At 37.3% G+C, this 19806-nt stretch overlaps 1 protein-coding gene across 2 annotated transcripts in view; it reads right to left on the bottom strand.

Moving 5' to 3' along the window:
• The window catches only part of EPB41L4B (erythrocyte membrane protein band 4.1 like 4B), a 263630-nt gene that overhangs the window by 127617 nt on the left and 116207 nt on the right, over positions 1-19806 (bottom strand). For both annotated transcript variants that reach the window (XM_044660774.1, XM_044660784.1), the window contains exon 7: positions 13191-13311. In XM_044660774.1, coding sequence (XP_044516709.1) covers positions 13191-13311 — 121 coding nt within the window. The remainder of the gene's footprint in view (positions 1-13190; positions 13312-19806) is intronic.

The raw sequence follows: 19806 nt of genomic DNA, 5'->3' as shown, positions 1-19806 counted from the left end.
AATGTCTATCTATCTGTCCATCCATCCATCCATCCATCCATCCACTCACCCTCCTTTCCACCATAGCTCACAGCTCCCTAACTACCATTCCAACCCCCTCCCCCGCCCGTCACTTTCTTCCACTGTCTAATTTTAGAAAATTGATTTCAAGTTTAGAAGTACTGGTCAATCCCCTGCAACATGACCAAATTCTTTAGTAATAGTACAACCAGGCTTATTTTGTCATTTGAGAGATATGGGGAGCCTAATTCCAGAGTTAGAAAGAAAAAATAAGAGACCAGCATTCACTTAATTATTATAGACATTTTCTGGTCAATCCCGATCCTTTGATCAAATCTAACTGCTTTTTCTTGATGGCTACTAGCAGGGATCTAAGCTAATAGTTATGTCCAATATTGCTTTATTATAATGTGTTTTATCTCGTCCTAATTCTTTGTAAACTGGTAATCCATGAATGACATGTACAGTAAGATCCTTTTAAGAAGACTCTACCATTTTCTGGCCCTGACAGGAAAGAGAAAACTCTCTGAATCTATTTCTACAAGTGTACACACATCCTTATTACATAATGATTCCACATGGATACTGTATGAGTCATTTCTATTACTACTACTACCCACAATGAGGTAGAGACAATATCTTTTACAATTCTTTGTCTATGAATTCTTGTTCCTGAGTGTTGTATTACTAAATGTGCAAAACTATGAACATGAATTAGTTCAGTGAATAGATTATGGGTGAGGAAGTACAGATAGAAAAAAGGTAACCAACAGTTCACACATATTATACAAAGTCTATTATTGACTGGGATTAATTTTTGGGAAAAATTTAAATTCTACTTGGTTCATCTAAAAATACAGGTTTCATACATTCTAGACAGCCTAGGGTAGTCCCATGTAGGCAGTTCAAACATAATTATGTGAACCTAAAACTTAAAGATGCTCCAGAAGTCATGTATCCCAAGCCTCTCATTTTAGATATTAGGAAACTGAGGTCCCCCCAAAAGTTAAGTGATTTGCTCAAGGTCTGACACAAGATTTGAACCCAGGTCCTTGGACTCTAAGGGAAGAATTTTATTCATTGTACCACACTACCTCCTAAATTCTCTCTCATAGAATGATCCATACATGCCACGCTTAGTGGCCAGGGTTTTTTTTTGGGTGTGTGTGTGTGTGTGTGTTTAGGATCATAGGATTTGGGTGGGGCCTTTCAGAGTATCTAATCTGAATCCTTTATTTTACAGACCAAAAAACTGAAATTCAGAGAGGGAAAGTGATTTATTTATGGTTATACATAATAGAAAGAAGAGCTGGGATTCACATCCCCTAACTCTACATCAAAAACTCATAATGCCACATATGCTATATTTTCATCCCCACAGGCATTCAGTATCAACCCAATTTTTTCTTAGGTACCTCTGTAGACAAATGAGTTGTTCTTTGGTCAGTTACCCATGGATTGATTACTCTGATGTAAGGAAAGAAGAAAAATATTCCTTGATTTTTCAAGGACAATATAGTAAGGCAGAAGGAACCTTGATCTAGGAAAAAAGGGTTGAGAACAATACTCACAGTCCAAGAGATCTGTATAAAGATGCATGGAATATGTAGAAGGTAAACATTACTTTAGGACAATAACTGGGAGTCAGTGACATGGGACTCATAACTGGACACTGGCAATGGAAAAGTATGGCTTGTTCAAAAGAAACAGATCTAGTCACATAGGAGAATGTGTCATGCATGTATTTATGAAATTATATCTCGAGTCCATCAGAAATTCATGAGTTTGAGAGTAGGTGGTTATAAACCACTGAGATAAAGATAAAAGGAGAGAAAACATGTTCATAGAAGAAAAGTTTTTATAGGATGTCTGCCACAGACATGGAAAATGGATGGCTTTCCCCCCAAATATTAATTATCAATCTAGATTAGAGGCATGATATAATAGTGATGGGAGGTCTTTAACTATCTATGTTTATGTTGGGAGTTTTTCTCTACTAAAAAAAACAGAACATATCAAAAATTCTCATCTTGCTTTGATGATAATTTAATTTTTTAGAAGGCAGAGGAATAAATAAGGGAAATTTCTACTCTGGATTTAATTCTGATCAACAAGACAAAACCGGTTGGTGAAATAAAAGCAAAAGGAACATTGAAAAAAAATGTAATTGTATTATATTAGAAAGGGTAAGAGCCAAAGAAGACTGGGCATGACTAAAAATGTATACTAGACCTTAAGAAATTATATTTTTAAAAGTTCTTAGAAATGTCAGATTTGTTACAATTGAGCCAGGTTCTAAAAGGGACAAAAATACAATAAATAAATTCTTAAATAAATGAAGTTCTGATAAGATGATGTTATCAACCACAAAACAACCAATCCAATTTACACAGGAAAATAATATTTTAACAGGACATAGCAATGATTGAAGAAAGTGGCAGATAAATAAGGACAAATACAAAATGGTGGTCATAAAACTCCAAGGAGTGTCAGGAAAGCCAAGATACAATGAACCACAAAACTTAGGAAGGAAAACAAAAAAAGTTTTAAGAAAAAATTAGGAAGACGTATGGAATAGTAGAGATGGAGCAGGTTTCAGACCCAGAAATACTTGGGTTCAAGTTCCATCTCTGACACACGATGGCTATTTGACCCTGGAAAATCAATTAACCTCTCAAGTATACTAGGCAACTCTCCAAGAGCTTAAGTTGCAAAGAAGATGGCAACTACACTAGTAGAGGAATTTCCTCAATTGGGAATTCCCTATAGTTAATGAAATCATAGGTCTAGTCCCTATTCCCATGTACAAAATCAGAAGAGGTAGAAAAATCCAGTTGTTCAGTTATTTTTCAGTCATGTCTGACTTAAAAAAAATTTTTTTTTAAACCTTTAACTTCTGTGTATTGGCTCCTAGGTGGAAGAGTGGTAAGGGTGGGCAATGGGGGTCAAGTGACTTGCCCAGGGTCACACAGCTGGGAAGTGTCTGAGGCTGGATTTGAACCTAGGACCTTCCATCTCTAGGCCTGGCTCTCACTCCACTGAGCTACCCAGATGCCCCCATGCCCCTCTTTATGACTAGATCACCTCCATAATTCCTTCCACCTCTGAGATTCTAAGGGTCAAGTCTCAATTTGGCCATTTAATCTGAGACTTAGTTTTCTTATTCATAAAATGAGCATAATAATATCCACACTGCCAGCCTTAGAAAGCTACTGGAAGAAGCAAATGTTAAAATGTGTATGAAAGTATTTTGAAAATTCTAAAGTGCTACACAAATTTAACATGGTATTATTACTGTTACTCTTCTTCCACTTTGTAGAATCCTTTGATGCCTCAATCTGGCATGGAGATGACTCTGAGCTCTTGAGGATGATGCAAGATGAGCTCATGCCTTGGCAGATCCTTCCTATCAAACTGGAAAGGTCGTAAGTGTTGGCCCAGTGACCAATACTGTATCTGTTGTCCGAGGATGTCTGAACTAAAACCAGAAAGGCTCATCCTCAGAGGACTGGTTACTAGATGATACACATACACAAATTTATATACACAGACACATATGTGTCTATGTATATACAGATAGATACACACACATTTATATAGACACATATACATGCACACACATACTTTTTTTGTTTTGTTTTGTTCCATGGCAACTCATGAATAAAATCTACTAAAGCATGGAGGGTAGGTAATTTTCATCACTAGAGGTAGCACCATTGTGGATAAAAGCATGGTTCTTCCAAATCATAAGTACTGAGGTTTAATGGCAAGGAAGATAGAACCTCTTGAGACGAAAACCCTGAAGTTGTTCTCAAACCCAGCAATATCAGACTAGCAATTATGTAGGTTCTAATCATTCGTGCATGGAATATTACAGACACAAAGATTTCTTATAAGGAAACTGGGCTTCTATCCTCCCCATGGTCTACTCTAATTAACCATAATCATATTCCTTAAGTGCCATTTGGATCCCCTAGTCAAATGACTTTACATTTATTTGCCTCACATAAAAACCATACTTTTAAATAATGCACTTCAAGGATCTTTCTCCCCACTTTGTGTTACTCCCTAGAAAAAATGTTGCACTCACTCCAGCCAAGCAATTTTCTTGCCTGTTCTCATCAACAAGCCTGGAATATTCTCTTCCATCTTCTCTGCCAAGTTTCTTCAGCAAAACTCAAAATTCACTTTAACAATGAGTAAGATTCAATCCAATAAGCAGGTGCTTTTACAAATATAATCTCATTAGATCCTCACAATAATCCTAGGAGATAAGTGTTATTGTTAAAGCTGGGGAAACTGAGGCAGCAGAAGTTAGAGTACTTGTCCCAAGATCACCCAGCTAGTGTCTGAGGCTGGATTTGATCTCAGGTCTTCTTGACTCCAGGTCTGGTGCTCTGTCCAATGTACCACCTCGCTGCCTCTAGAGGGACCAAGAAGGTCTCTTCTCTAAGGAAGGAATCTTAGTTACCCTCTTAATCCAGCTCTCTCATTTTATGTCTGAAGAAACTGAGTCCCAGAGAAATGAAGGGGTCCAATCACACAGGTAGTAGTGTAATGAGAGAATTTATTTTTCATATATTAGGGAGAATTCCTGAATTCCTGTGTCTGAGATCTGGATCAGAGATAACATCTAGTCTGCTGCTTTTTACATTTCCTTTGTCCTTGGGAATCCCAAAGAATGTCTTCCTTTTTTAACAGAATTTGGTTAATAGATGAAGGAGGCAAGGGTTCTTTTGCTGTGGATTGTTCATTTGTCAATTTGGGAAAGGACCCAGGGTCTTATGGACCACCTCTTACTTAGCTATCACCAATTAAAGCTGTCTCTTACTTAGCTATCACCAATTAAAGCTGTCTTGGGACGGTCAGGGGAGGGGCTGAATAATGAATTCCTAAAAATCTATTTATCAGGCAGCCTTAGCCAGCTCAGGTGGTCCCCTGGTCAGGAGAGACAGCCATGGAGACCTATTCCACTTTATTGGTTATGATGCTGCCCTAATCAATGCACCTGATATAATCAATAAACTTATATTCTTACCCCAAAATTAACCTCTCAAGATCATTTTCATCCTAACAGTAGCAATTAATCAGTCAATAAGCAATTATTAAGCATCTTTTAGGAGCCAGACAGTACTAAGCACTGGGGATAAAAAGACAAAATAGGAGAACAATTTCTGTGTTCAAAAAGCTTATATTTCACAGGGTGGATGATGTTTGGGCCCCACAAGTGGTTTCTGGCATGTTGAGAATAATGGAAAAAATCCAGATACTGAAGGCCCAGATGAGGCGAAGCTTATGGCAGAAAGCACAGATGGTGGAATCTTTAGACATTCTTACTATGATGCTCATTAGCTGTGTGACTCTGGCAAACAATTAACCTCCTGGTCCCATTTCCTCATTTGCAAAATGAGGTAGCTGAGCTAAGTAGTTTCTGAAGTTCTAGCTAGCTTTAAAATGCTATGATTCTCTATTTACTTTGTACATTTTTGCATTTATCTGCATGTATATCTCCCTCCCCACCCTGAGGAACAAAAGGAAGTAAGGTTAAGCACCCACTATGTGCCAAACATTGTATTTGGCACTGCACAAACATCTCATTTGATCTTCCCCAACAATCCTGGGAAGTGGGTGCTATTGTTAATCCCATCTTATAGATAATACTACTATTAATAATAGCTAACATTTATATAGTGTTTATTCTGTGGCAGGCACTGTGCTTAGGGCTTTATAATTATTACCTTATTAGATCCTCAAAATAACTGGGGGGGGGGTCAGTGCTATTATCATCCCCATTTTAAAGATGAAAAAACTGAAGTAAGCAGTGTTGTGGGACTTGCCCAGGGTCATAGAGCTAGCAAGTGTTTTAAGGCCAAATTTGAACTCAAGTCTTCTTGACTGATCCCAGAACTCTACTGTCCCTTCCAGCAGTCTTACAACATAAATTCCTGAGGTCAAGAACTGTTTTTGCCTTTGTACCCTTCATATCTACTGGGGAATTTGGGAAAGAGCCTTTACAAATGGTTTAATACTTTGACTTTGTGTTATCTCTATAACCTGCCCCTTCTGTGATTTCATTGATTTAGCCTGTAATCAATCCCACAATGATGCCCTGATCTCTTTTTGTACATTATGAATTAATGGACGAGAAATCATTTAAGTGCTAAATACCAAGTACCATGCTAATTGCTAGAGACATAAATACAAAAGCAAAACAGTCCTTAACCTCAGAGAGCTTACATTCTAATGGGAAGACAACCCATATAGAGGAGTGGTGGCCAGGAAAAGGAATTATGATCTGGAAAATCAGAAGCATAGTTATTGGTTTGGTTTTGTTTAAATCCTTACTTTCTGTCTTAGAATCAATGACACTAAGTATGAATTCCAAAGCAGAAGAGTGGTAAGGACTAAGGCAAATGGAATTAAGTGACTTCTGGAGCTCCCATCTCTCAAACCACTGAGCCGTCTATCTGTCCCTACTTCCATTTTTTTTGTTCTTAGAAGAAGAGGGGTTTATTAAGAGAGAAAAGTTAAGCATGCAAGTGGGATGAAGACTTCCTAGCATAGAAGACTGCCCAGAAATATGGTGAAATAATAGGGCTGTGCTGTGCTATACCTTTTTTAGGGGCAAGAGTATGAGTAGCAGAGAGTGTAGAGGCTAGAGGCTCAGTGCCTCTCAGGAATGGTGGAGGGGCAGCAGGAATGGAGCCAGAAATAAGATTAGTCAGCATGGTCTCAAGGACTGCCAGAACTCAGTGGCTTAGCTCCTCCTGGGTTTGGAATCTGGAATGGTCTTAGTGTTGCCTGGGGCATTGAGATGCTGATCTCCTTGCCCCCCAGAATCTTTAAGAAACAGAACTTGGAGATGGAGAACAAGCTGTCCACCATGTTAAACTACCTCCTGCCTATTATTTAACTAATTTTCTATTTAATAATAAATAAAGACTAAATGAAAAATAAATAGTAATAATGAATAAAAATTATTTGAATAAAATTAAAACAAAATAAATTTATAAAAATAAATTATTTATATGGAATAAAAGGTTAGAAAAGTTTTGACCAATTTTTTACATTACTCAAACTGTGGGGCAAAAGTTTACGCACAGAAATGTGACCTGCTACATTATGGCAGAATACCTAATGTGCAAGCTAGAGCAAAAGTATTCCATTGGAGGCTGAAGCCTCCAAATGTATTGTAACATTGTCATGGGGTAATCAAAAGGAGTTTGGGGCATATCCAGATGAACAAACCATAGTCTTCTACCATCTGTGCCACAGCTAGACAGAGAAATGTAAAGCTGGCTGGCCCAGTGGTCTGGCTCAATTTGGCATCAATTAGGTAGATCCTAAGGAATGAGGAAACTGTTGAAATACTCCACATTGGCCATATTCCACTACCCTAACAATCTGCTGGTCGTTGCTAAGGGCAGGTTCAGAACAGAAAGTATACCTTGGTCAGAGATCACAGAGATTGGCAAGGCGAGAGAAGAACCAGTTGGGCTTTTAGAGAAAGAGGCCCCAGAGCCAGCCTAAGTATTTTGATTTACTCTGGATAGTCAATAAGCCTTTGTCATTTTCACATGGCTGACTTGGGCATGGAACAAGCTCAGTTGTCAAAGATGCACAATACATTTAGACATCTGGCTCTAAATCTATGATCCATCACTTAGCACAATGCTTAATGCATGTTTATTGATGGATTGCTGATTGATTGATTCTATGATTTGAAAGGTCCTGGGCTCTGAAATGGAGGAATTAGATGAATATTGACTTTTAGAGAAATCATGGGAAAACAACAAATAGTTCTTACTCCAAAATCAATGTAGAAGGTGACTCCATTTTACTTTTTATCAACTATAAATTATTGTCATCACATAATTCTCTTTTCTTTTCTTAAATCTTATCTATTCTCTTAGAATCAACACTAAATATCAGTTCCGGGCAGAAGAACAACAAAGGGTTAAGAAATTGGGGTTAAGTAACTTGCCCAGGGTCACACAAGCTAGGAAATATCTGACGTCACATTTGAACCCAGAATCTCCTGTCTCCAGGCCTAGCTCTCTATCTACTGAGCTTAGCTGCCCCCAACCTTCTTTTCTTTTTTTCTTTATTTTAAAATTTTATTTAATTAATTGATTTAGAATATTTTTCCATGGTTACATGATTTATGTTCTTTCCCTCCCTTCCTCCCACCCCACTCCCATAGCCAAAGAGCAGTTCAAAATTGGGTTTTACATGTGTCATTGATCACCAACCCTCTTTTCTTTTTTCTTTTTTAAAATTTTTAAAATTTAAATTTTGAATATTTTCTCTTAGTTACATGTTTCATATTCTTTCCCTCTCCCTCAACCCTCTTTTCTTAATAAGAACCCAAAGATTTCAGGAGCCAAGGGCACCTACTGGCTTACTAGCCATATTGAATTTCAGAAAAAGTATCACACATAATCAGTAGGAAGAAGGCAGAGCCTGGGATGCAGGACCAGAATAAAAAGATATAGCTAAGATAAAAGAAGTGAATTCCTCTCAGCCTAGGAACTCTTCTGCAAGATGGAAGTAGTGAGAAAAGATTAAGAATTAAAATGGCAATTACTTTATGTGTATTTTGCCAGGATATCTGGCATGATTCAAACGACATTGGTTTAGTCTAGTCTCTAGGTTTTAATGTCTTCATCTAAAAATGAAGGCATTTTTAGTTGTGGGAACTGGCAGGAAATAGAGGTTAGTAGCAGCCCTAACTAACATAAGTTGCTCCCTCATTTTGATGTTTTGGGAGGAATTCTCTAACAGCAGAAGCAGCCAGGTGGCAAGGTGGGCTTGAAATCAGGAAGACTCATCTTCATGAGTTGAAATCTAGCCTCAGACACTTACTATCTAGGTGATTACTTAAATCTGTTTGCCTCAGTTCCTCATCCGTAAAATGAGCTGAAAAAGGACATGGTAAACATTTCAGTATCTTTGCCCCCCCGAACCTCCAAACAAGGTCTAGAAGAGTCAGACAGGACTGAAATGACTCAAGAAATCTAATGGCAGGGAGAATCTAGGTCTCTGGACTGGTGGCCCTAACTAGCCTTTTAAAAAATTGGCTGTGGCTATAAAGCTATAAAGAATAAAAGGTGAGACTTCCATGGCGACTCTGGGGAGCTAGGTTACTTGGATAGAATTCCTCGTGTTTGAGTTTCCCTTTGCTGTATGTCTGGGCAAAGTCTTATATATTGCAGGCACAAAAGACACCACAAGGAGGGGCAATAATGATTCTGGGTAACTAGGTCAATGACTGCTAGTGTCTTGACAGGACTTTCTGAACTTGTCCTTATTTTCTTCATTGTGCCTGTGAGACAATGGGTGATGGGACCTTGAAAACAGAGATACACAGATAAGATTAGATCAGTCATGCCAAACTCAAATAGAATAGGACTGGGGGGGGGCAACATAGTCACTTAGAAAACCATATTAGAAGAAATCATAATCTATTCTATTTTATCTTTATGCTAAATATTCCCCAATTGCATTTTAATCTGATTCCTATCACACTAGGTTATGTTGAGGACATGTGTTTGATACCTTTGGGGTAGGTGATCTCTGAGGTTCCTTATAGCTCTCACTTTCCATAGGGATACTGTAATGGGTAAATTAAACACTGGGGTTTAGAGAAGAGGAGAAGGAGGAATAATTGGGTGAAGAGATTCCTATTTTTATGGTCGCCCTGATCACTTTTGAACAAATCAAAAATGCTGAAAAAATTTGGCGTTTTTAAAAGGAAAGGAAAAACTATTTCTCAAAAAAGTTGTTGTTTATTTTAAAAATGACCTACCAATTATATATTCTGCAAATGATTTTGGAGCAGGATCACCAAGACTGTGGTTTAGGGTAATTGGGTTAATATATAGAGTGAAGGTTATTCCTAGGATGTTCACTTCAATCTTTTTCTGTGCTTGGTCTAGAGAATCCCAAGGAGGACAAATGGGTCCCATGTCACTTTCACAACTAAAAAGCACCATCCCCACCTGGTATCCCTTAGCCCTTTGTTGGAAGAATTTCTCTCTCCATTATGTCGCTTTGTTTAAAGTCATCTCTCAGTGACCTGAAGGTCAAAGACTACTGAGTTAATTCAGGTATAGACAAGCCCACAGAGAAAGGAAGTTATTAAAGAACCAAGGAACCAACAAGACAAGAAACTGATTCCACAGGCACTGCCCCTCTAGGTGGTCCAGGCAAAGTAAGAAACTATAGTTGGTTCCTAAGATGTGATGTGTGAGAGCTAGTAGGTGGAGAAAAGAGCTTATAAGTGGTGACCAGGAGGTCTTTGGGAGTTTTCTGGCTGGAGTGGGGAGGCTGGACAAACTCTTCTCAGTGGTGAGCTTTAAACCATCGTGATGGCCAATAGATTAGTAAGCTAAATATCTACCTCTTTCCTACTTTTCCCTCCCTTTACTATTACTACTTTGATTTAATAAAGTTATTAAAGTTACTAGCAGCCTCATAATTTAATTTTAATTATTATACCTTCAAGAGAACCAAGAAGGGGCAGCTAAGTAGATACTTCCTAACTGTGTGACCATGGGCAAGTTATTTAACCCCAAATGCCTAGCCCTTACCACTCTTCTGCCTTGGAACCAGTACTTAGTGATGCTAAGACGGAAAGTAAGGGTTTAAACAAAAAAAGAGCCAAGAAACAACTGGATTCATTCAAGATCAATCTTCTTAGTTTTTTTAGGCCAGTCTAAGACATGCTAAATCTTCTGTTAAATCTTCCATCAACATTCCCCCTCAGTCATCCTCTTGTCCCACAACCTATATTCCAAGAAGAGAGATAAGCTTGATCAGGGTCTGAGAAGATTTCACTGGTATACTCTCAAATGTGAGCTTGTCTGACAGTCAGTCCTATAAACAGGTTCAGTTAAAATTAGAGCCAAAGGAAAGGAAAAACTGCCCAGAAAAATAACTCACATATATATTGTACTTTAAGGCTTACCCAGCAACTTACTTATGACATGACAGCCTTTGGAGATTATTATCATACTTTAAATCTAAGGAAACTAAGTCTCACAACTATTAAGAAGAAGATGAGGATGCTCACTTCCTAGCTCCAGTTCTAGTACTCCTTACACGACACTGCCTCTTTGTAGGTTAGAATGAACTCTCCTTCATCCATCAGGAGATTCTTAATAAATTTTGTTTTCAGATTCTTAGGTATACATAGAAAGGAGGAAGTTATCCATTAGGTAGGTCTCGGTTGTCATGAATAAGATTGGTTTTCACTCTATTCTTTCAAAAAAGATTTAATGAGCACATCCCAGCAAAGGCACAAGATGCCCTTTGAAGGTGAATGAAACCAATCCTAGGGAAGATGTCAACCAGTAGGTGAGATCCCATTCTAACACACAGAAAGTACCAATAGGTAAAAGTAGAGATAACAGAACCTGCTCTGCTTCAGGCAGATGCCAGGTGTCAGTCCAAAATTTTTTTTGCCAAAAGTTATAAAAATTTAACCTATCTTACACTGGCCTGAAAAGAGGATCAATCTTCAATGACAAACAGTTGTTTCTTGGCTCTCTTGAAGGGCCCAGGGATCCCAGGTTGAGATGGGGGTTCTTGATTATAAAAGTGACCTAGGATCCATTTGGAATTCTCTAGGCCAGGTGTAGTGGAGAACAAGGGACACGGATGAAGAAGATAACTAGCTTCCAGATTCTTGGGTCAGATAGTTATCCTATAACCGTATTTTTTAAATGGGGGGGATAGTAAGGGGAAGAGGAGAGAGACAGAGAGGAAGGAGAAAGAAAGAAAAAGAGAGAGACAGAGACAGAGACAGAAAGAGGGACAGAAACAGAGAGTGAAAGAGACAGAACCAGAGAGACAGAGAGAGAATTCCCAGATCAATGAAAAGACATTAAGAGGATAATTCATATTTTACCATGGAAAACGGAAGTTCCTCAGGGAATGCATATTACATAATTAAAGCAGAGTCTAAGTAGAATCTATCCCTATCCTTAGTTTAGAACTAAAAATGCAGCTTTTTCCATTGAGATTAGGAATATTTTGTAACCTCTTAAAATCTTTATCCATCAGTCAGTGAACAACCATAAAGAGCGCTTATTATATTTACATCATCATGTTAGATATTATGAAGGAAACCCCTGTTTTCAAGGAGTTTATAGAGTTTTCTTGAGCATGATAAGAAAACAATTTCAAAATACAATAAGACATCGTATGATTAAATCCAATACTATATAATATAAAAGTGTTAGAATGGGTAAGCAAGAGAGAGAGCACCATGGACTCAAGTTGTCAAGGAAGGCTTTCAGGAACAGATGGAATTTGGGATGAACTTCGAAAGACAAGGCTGGCAAGGGTGTCACAAAGAAAGCATTCCAAGCAGGAGAGGCAGCAAGAGCAAGGGAACAGAGGATAGAATGAGCAATGAATAAATGGGGATAGTGAGGACTGAGAACAGACTCACCAAAGCAGAAGCTTATTGCAGGGCAATAGTTAAGAGACAAATCTTGATAGATGAAATAGTTTTACGTTATGAGAAGCTAGGCAAAGGAGTTTAGGATTAATGTAGTTGGAAACGGGTAAACAACTATATGATCTCAGGCAGAGGATGATATGATGCAAGCAGTGTTTTTGGAGACTTGGTCTGACAGCAAATTCACAAGATGGACTAAAAGAAGGAGAGACCAGAGTCAGGGAAAGCAGCCAAGAGGATGTTGCAGAGACATCCAGGCATGAGATAATAAGGGTCTGGATTATGGTAGTGGTCATAAGAATGGAGAACAAATTTGAGACATGTTTGGAAGGGAAAAAAGAATCTGATGATAGATTAGATATAGGGGATGAAGAATTAAAGATGACACCATGGTTTCTAGTATGGGAACTAAAGACAGAATGGTGGTACCATTGACAGTGTTTGGAAGGAGAGTTAGATAGGGAGGAAATAATGAGTTTGGATTTGAATGTGGGGAATTTCAAGCAATGGCGCACCATCCAAATGGAAATATGCTTTGAAGGCAGCTGGAGATGCAGGACTGGAGCAGGACTGAAAGGTTAGGACTGTAGATGTAGATGTAGACTCGGAATTGTAAGCACAGCTAGTCTTGCTTTTGGAGAAAAAAACTTTTATATACTTACGTCCACTAAAAAAAGTTATTTCTTAGACTGTGATTGTACACTAGACTCCAGCATAAAGGTACCTGCACTCTTTCCATTTTTGGAAGATATCAAACTCCATTGCCTCAGTCTGATTTGGAATAAATCGGAACTCAGACACTAGTTCAGGCGTGTGTTCCGGAAGTTCACACTCCCCAAGTTCTGCTGTAATTTTTCAAAGGGAAAAAAAAAAAGAGATACATTTAACAAGTTCAGTTACTAACTCCAAAGATATTTCATATGATTAAATTTGCTGGGTGCCATCTTAAAATATTACATATCTTCACTGGGATAAAATTTAATTTGTGAGCTTCACAAATACCCATATGTATACATATACATTCCTTAAAGTCCATAGTAAATCTCAGAGATGTAGATTCTTCTGGCTCTCTCTTTTTATCAACATGCATCTCTTCTCTGTCTCTCTGTTTCTCTGTCTCTCTCTCGCTCTCTTTCTCCCTCTCCCTTCGTCCCTCTCTCTCTTTCATTCCCTCTACTTCCAATACTCTATGCCATGCAAATTCACTTTGATCACATTTTCCCTTAGTGGGGCAAAGTGGTTTTGTTAAAAGAGCACTGATCTTGGAATCAGAAGACCTGGGTTCAAGTCCTATCTTTGCCTCTCATTACCTGTGTGACCTTGGGCAAGTTAATTGACTTTTATGAGACTCCAGTTTCCTCATGTGTAAAATAAAAATATTAATCCTTTGCTACCTTGATGGGTTGATTTGAGAGTAAAATGAGACAGAATAGGTAAAGTAGTATAGAAATTCAAAGTCTTTATTCACTGTAATGTATTTCCAGGTATATTATTAGTATTCAACTGAAATTCCAGCTACTCATTAATAGAAATTTAATAAGGTGGTTGTTAAGTATGGTTCAGGGAGATGTTTCTGTTTCTAGTTCTATTAAGAATTGCTATGGAATTGGAGAAAAGGGTGGTGATGGTCTGTAGGAGTTGCTGCAGTAACTCAGGCAGAAGGTCTGGGATGAGGCACAGGATAGAGAGAGAATGGGGTGATAATGGGTCATGCAGCACCTGAAGGAGAAAGGAGGAGGGATCACTATAAGAACAGATGCTACAAGAACAAACCTGTGGGAGTGGAGAAAGGCAAAGCTCTGCACTGAATCTACTTGGCTCCCATGGAAAGGAAAAGTATGTACCAGCAACCAGTTACAAATAGGAACCTAGAAGCCAAGATATCAGGAAGAAGCTGAAAAAGAAAAGAAGACAATAGACCGTAGGCTTGAAAAGCAAGTTAAAGAAGGAGTGGGGGGAGGAGGAGGTACTATTTTGTCTCCCATCCAAGGTTAAAGGAGGGGAAAAGAACTAGAGGAAGAGAGAATAATATCTATGCAGCTTTTGAGGGATGCATAGAAGACAATGGGATTCTTAACAGAGAAGAGCTCATATGATTTTAATCAGAAGGGATGAAACAATGGAAAGCTAGGCAAGAGGGTCTCTGATTACTGTTTTATTTAGGATAAATAAGGAACACATCTGTGATAATCTATTTTCTCTTGAAATAGGGAGTATGACATAAGCTGTAGCTAAAGAGAAAAACGGGGTTATTTATGAATTTAGTAATGAGGATACAAGAGAAGGAAAAAGGGTTGAGGTGGTCATAATTTTGAGATGATTCTATTAAAGAGGCCAACAGTAGATATCCCTGTATAGTCTTTCCAGGAATGAAATGGGAAATAAGATAGACTTTGTGATTTTAAAGATAAGACTTTGTACTGTGGTAACAATTCTAACAAGCATGGTAGACCACTTAAGAGGACTGGCCTATGGGGTACAAAAATGTGAAAATACTAGTAATGGAAAAAGAAGAGGAAGTTAACCAGTTGCCAGTTACTTTTCACTTTAAGATAGAAGTTAATAGAGTTGGCACAAGTATAGTGGAGACCACAAAGCATGCTTATAGATAGATTCATGGGGGCTACCCCACAAAGCATGTGTTCAGCATTCAGAAAGCCATTTACATTAGCTCAGCAATGAAGGAACTTCTTTGAAATGACACAAAAATCCTTTCCTAGTTCCTGAAGACTTGATCTCTGAGATGATGGGAATCATCCCAGGTTACACGCATGGGAACTGGGTCTATGTTCTGTGTCTTTGCTAAAAGACATGCTTGATCAGAAGTTCCTGGTAAATCCCTTAGTCACTGTAATAGGGATGGCTATGTTAAAGATAAAGCATGCTGGCTGATTTGAAATTTTTATCTTTTCAGCCCTAGCCTCCAGGTTGGGCTGAAATTCCTCACCTTTGGTTGTTTGAAAAGCCTCATCTAATTAATGGCTGAGATAAGAAAATCTAGAAGATTTCAACTGAATCTGGAATAGCCATCCTCTCAATGGACTAGATAAAGGAATTGGGAGAAAATTTCCTCCATCTTTTCAAGGTGGCCTCTTGGTTGGGAAATAGCCAGTATCAACTCTTCAGATTTTCAGTAGTTGGAGAGGGACTGCTTCTCCTCTGCCCTCACTGTTCAACAACAATGGCAACTGTGCATACATGAAAATGAGACTGTGTGCTTGGCCAAACAAGGTTGAACCTGGATGTTCCTAGCCTTGGAAGCCCAAGAAGTCAGGAATTCTCCTGCGTTAACTTGCAATAGGGGATGCTTCTGACCTCTTAAGCTCATGGCTAGAAACAGACACAGGTTCACTATTCGGCCAACTGTATTCAGAGGAAGAAACACAATCAAGAGCCCATCAAGGACTTGAAATCTAGTTAGCCTCATCTAGGTAAGAACACATTCTCACTATCATGATTGTCTGCCTCAGTTTCCTTACCTATAAAACAGCACCCACATCATAGGGCTATGGTAAGGACAAATGAGATGCTTGGAATGCATTTAGCACCATGCTTAGCTTATAGTAGTAGATGTTCATTTCCCTTCTCCATTTGATGTGTGTGGTTACCATTGCTGCAAGGAGGTAAGAGGAAGGGAGAAATATTCCCTCTCCAACTACTAGAAGTCTGAGGGAGAAATGGTATTGGCTGCACCCCAACAAAGAAATCACCTTGAAGAGAAAGAAGAAAGAGGTGGAGCCAAGAATGGCAGAATAAGGTAAGTAATCCTGGAGCTTTCTCCAAACCACTTCCAAAAACTATAAAAAATTATCTCAAAATAAATTAAATTGTCTCACATGAAGAGGTACAAAGGAGCTATTACAATGGAAGGGAAGATGGGAGTATGGGGATGGCAGGCAAAAACTTGAACTGTACTCTCATCTGAACTGATTCAAAAGGGGGGAGAACTTCCACACTCAACAGGGTATAGGAGAGAAAAAAGAGAAGTGGGGAGCTACTAGAAAGTAGGAAAAATTTTGTGGGGAGGTGATGGTCAGAAGCAAAACACTTGTGAGGAAGAACAGTGTGAAAGGAGAAAAGGAAATACAGTTAGTAATTATTACTTTGAATATGAATGGGATGAACTCACCCATGAAACAGAAGAGGATAGCAGATGGATAAAAAACAGAATCTTACAATATGTTGTTTATAAGACACATCTGAAGCAGAGTAAAGATAAATGTTGGAACATAATCTTGCTTTTGCTGAAGTGAAAAAAATTGCTGGCATAATGATCATGATCTTAGACAAAGCAAAAGCAAAAACAGATCTAATTAAAACAGTTAAGGAAGTAAACAACATCTTAATAAGTGGCACCATAGACAATGAAATAATATTAATACCAAACATATATGTGCCAAATGCATAGCATCCAAATTTTAAAGAATACGTTAAATGAATAACAGGAGGAAATAGGTAGTAAAACAATATTTGTGGAGGACTTCAACTTTCTCCTCTGAGAACTAGATAACTCTAACAACATCTCCCCCTCCCCCCCAAAAACAATAAAGAAGTTAAAGAGATGAATAGAATTTTAGAAAATTTAGGTATGATAGACATTTGGAGAAAAATGAATGGGAATAGAAAGGAATATACCTTTTCTTCAGTGGTATATACCACTGTACCATCTACACTAAAAACTGAACATGAATTGGGACATAAAAACCTCATTATAAAATGCAGAAAATCAGAATTATTAAATACAGCCTTTTCAGATCATCATGCAATAAAAATTGCATTCAACAAATGGTTGTGGAAAGATAAATTAAAAATTAGTTGGAAACTAAATAATCTAATCCTAAAGAATGAGAGGATCAAGGAACAAGTCATAGAAATAATCAATGATTTAATTAAAGAGAATGACAAAAATGATACCATATACCACAATCTATGGGATGAAGACGAATCAATATTTTGGGGAAAATTTTTACATCTCTAAACATATCAACAAAAGAAAATAAAAAGTAAACCAATTAATTGGATATGTGATTTTAAAAAATAGAAAAAGTTAAATACCAAATTGAAATTCCTGAAAATCAAAAGGGCAACTAATAAAATTTGAAAGTAGGAAAACCATTGAAATTATAATAAATAAGACTGAGAGCTGGATTTTTTTTATTTAAAAAAAAAACTTTTACCTTCCATCTTAGAATCAATACTATGTTTTGGTTTCAAGGTAGAAGGGCTAGGTAATAGGGATTAAGTGGCTTGTCCAAGATTATATAGTAGGATGTGTCTGAGGGCACATTTGAGCCCAGACATTTCCATCTCTGGGTCTGGCTCTCAAACCATCGAGCCACCAAGCTGCCACCAAGCTAGTTTTATTTTTAAAAACACATACATACAAACCAACAAAATAAATCACTGGTTAATATGATTTCTAAAAAAAGATGATAACCAAATTACCAAAATAAAAAATGAAAAGAGTTAATTCATCACCAATAAAGAGAAAATTAAATCAATTAATAATAACTATTTTGCTGAATCATATGCCAATAAATCTGACAATCTAAGCAAAATGGATAAATATTTACAAAAATATAAATTGTACAGATTAATAGAATATAAAATAAAATACTTAAATAACTCCATCTTAGAAAAAGAACTTGAAATTGCCACCAATGAATTCCCTAAGAAAAAAAACCCCAAGGCTAGATGGATTTTCAAGTGAATTCTGTCAAGTACTGAAAAATGATTAATTACAATACTATATAAACTATTTGGAAAAATAGGCAAAGAAGGAGCCCAACCAACTTACTTAAAAAATACAAATATAAGGTTGATAACTAAACCAGGAAGAGTGAAAACAGAGAAAGAAAACTATAGACCAACTTCTCTATTGCATATTGATGCAAAAAGTATTTTTTAATAGCAAAGAGATTACAGGAATATATCACAAGGATCATATACTATGACCAGATGAGATTTATATCTGGAATGCAGGGATAGTTCAGGATTAGGAAAACTATCAGCATAACTGACCATATCAATAACAAATGCAACAGAAGTTATATGGTTATCTCAATAGATGCAGAAAAAAAACATTAGAAAGCATAGGAATAAATGGAGCTTTCCTTGAAATCCTTGGAATCATTAGTAATGTCTATCTAAACCTTCAGCAAGCATTACCTGTAATAGGGATGAGCTAGAAGCCTTCCCAATAAGTTCAGGGGTGAAGCAAGGCTACTCATTATCTCTATTATCCAATATTATACTAGAAATGCTAGCTATAGCAATATGAGAAGAAAAAGAAATTCAAAGAATCCAATTAGGCAACGAGGAAACTAAACCATCACTCTTTATAGATGATATAATAGTATACTTGGAGAATCTTAGAGAATCAACTTAAAGACCAAGTTGAAAATAATTAACAACTTGAGCAAAAGTTGCAGGATATAAAATAAACCCACATAAATCACCAGTATTTCTATATATCACCAACAAAGTCCAGTAGAAAGAGATAGAGAAATTTCATTTAAGATAACTATAGAAGGGACAACTAGGTAACATAGTGGGCAGAGCACTAGGACTGGAGTTGAAAGGACCTGGATTCAAATGTGACCTCATTTCCTAGCTATGTGACTCTGGGCAATAATTGCCAGCCCTTAAAACTCTTCTGCTCAGAATCGATACTCAGTATAGTATATTCTAAGACAGAAGGTAAGGGTTAAATTGAAAACAAAAAACTGTAGATAATATAAAATACCTGAGAGTAACTGCCAATACAAACTCAGGAACTATTGACACAAATAAAGTCAGATCTAAACAACTGGAAAAAATAATTACAATGACAATTCTATCTAAATTAATTTACTTATTCAGGGCCACATCAAACTACCAAAAAGCTATTTTCTAGAGATAAAAAAATAACAACAACAAAACTCATCTGGAAGAACAAAAGGTCAAGAATATCAAAGGAAGTAATGAAAAAAATATGAAGGAAGGTGGTCTAGCTGTACCAAATCTCAAATTATATTATAAAGTGGTAAAAACAATCTGATAAACCCAGAGATACAAGTTTTGGGGACAAGAACTCAATATTTGACAAAAATGCTAGGAAAAAAAGGAAAATATTTTGGCAGAAACTAGGTATAGGCCAACATCTTACACATTATACTAAGATATGGTCAAATGGGTATATAATTTAGGCATAAAGGGTAATACCATAAGCAAATTAGGGGAACCTTTTATCTGTCAGAACTATGGATAAGGGAAGTTTATGACCAAATGAGAGAGAGAAAGAGAGAGAGAGAGAGAGAGAGAGAGAGAGAGAGAGAGAGAGAGAGAGAGAGAGAGAGAGA

This window comes from Gracilinanus agilis, chromosome 1 (assembly GCF_016433145.1).
Source record: "Gracilinanus agilis isolate LMUSP501 chromosome 1, AgileGrace, whole genome shotgun sequence".
NCBI classification, from domain to species: domain Eukaryota; kingdom Metazoa; phylum Chordata; class Mammalia; order Didelphimorphia; family Didelphidae; genus Gracilinanus; species Gracilinanus agilis.
This window is presented reverse-complemented; position numbering and strand designations above follow the sequence as displayed.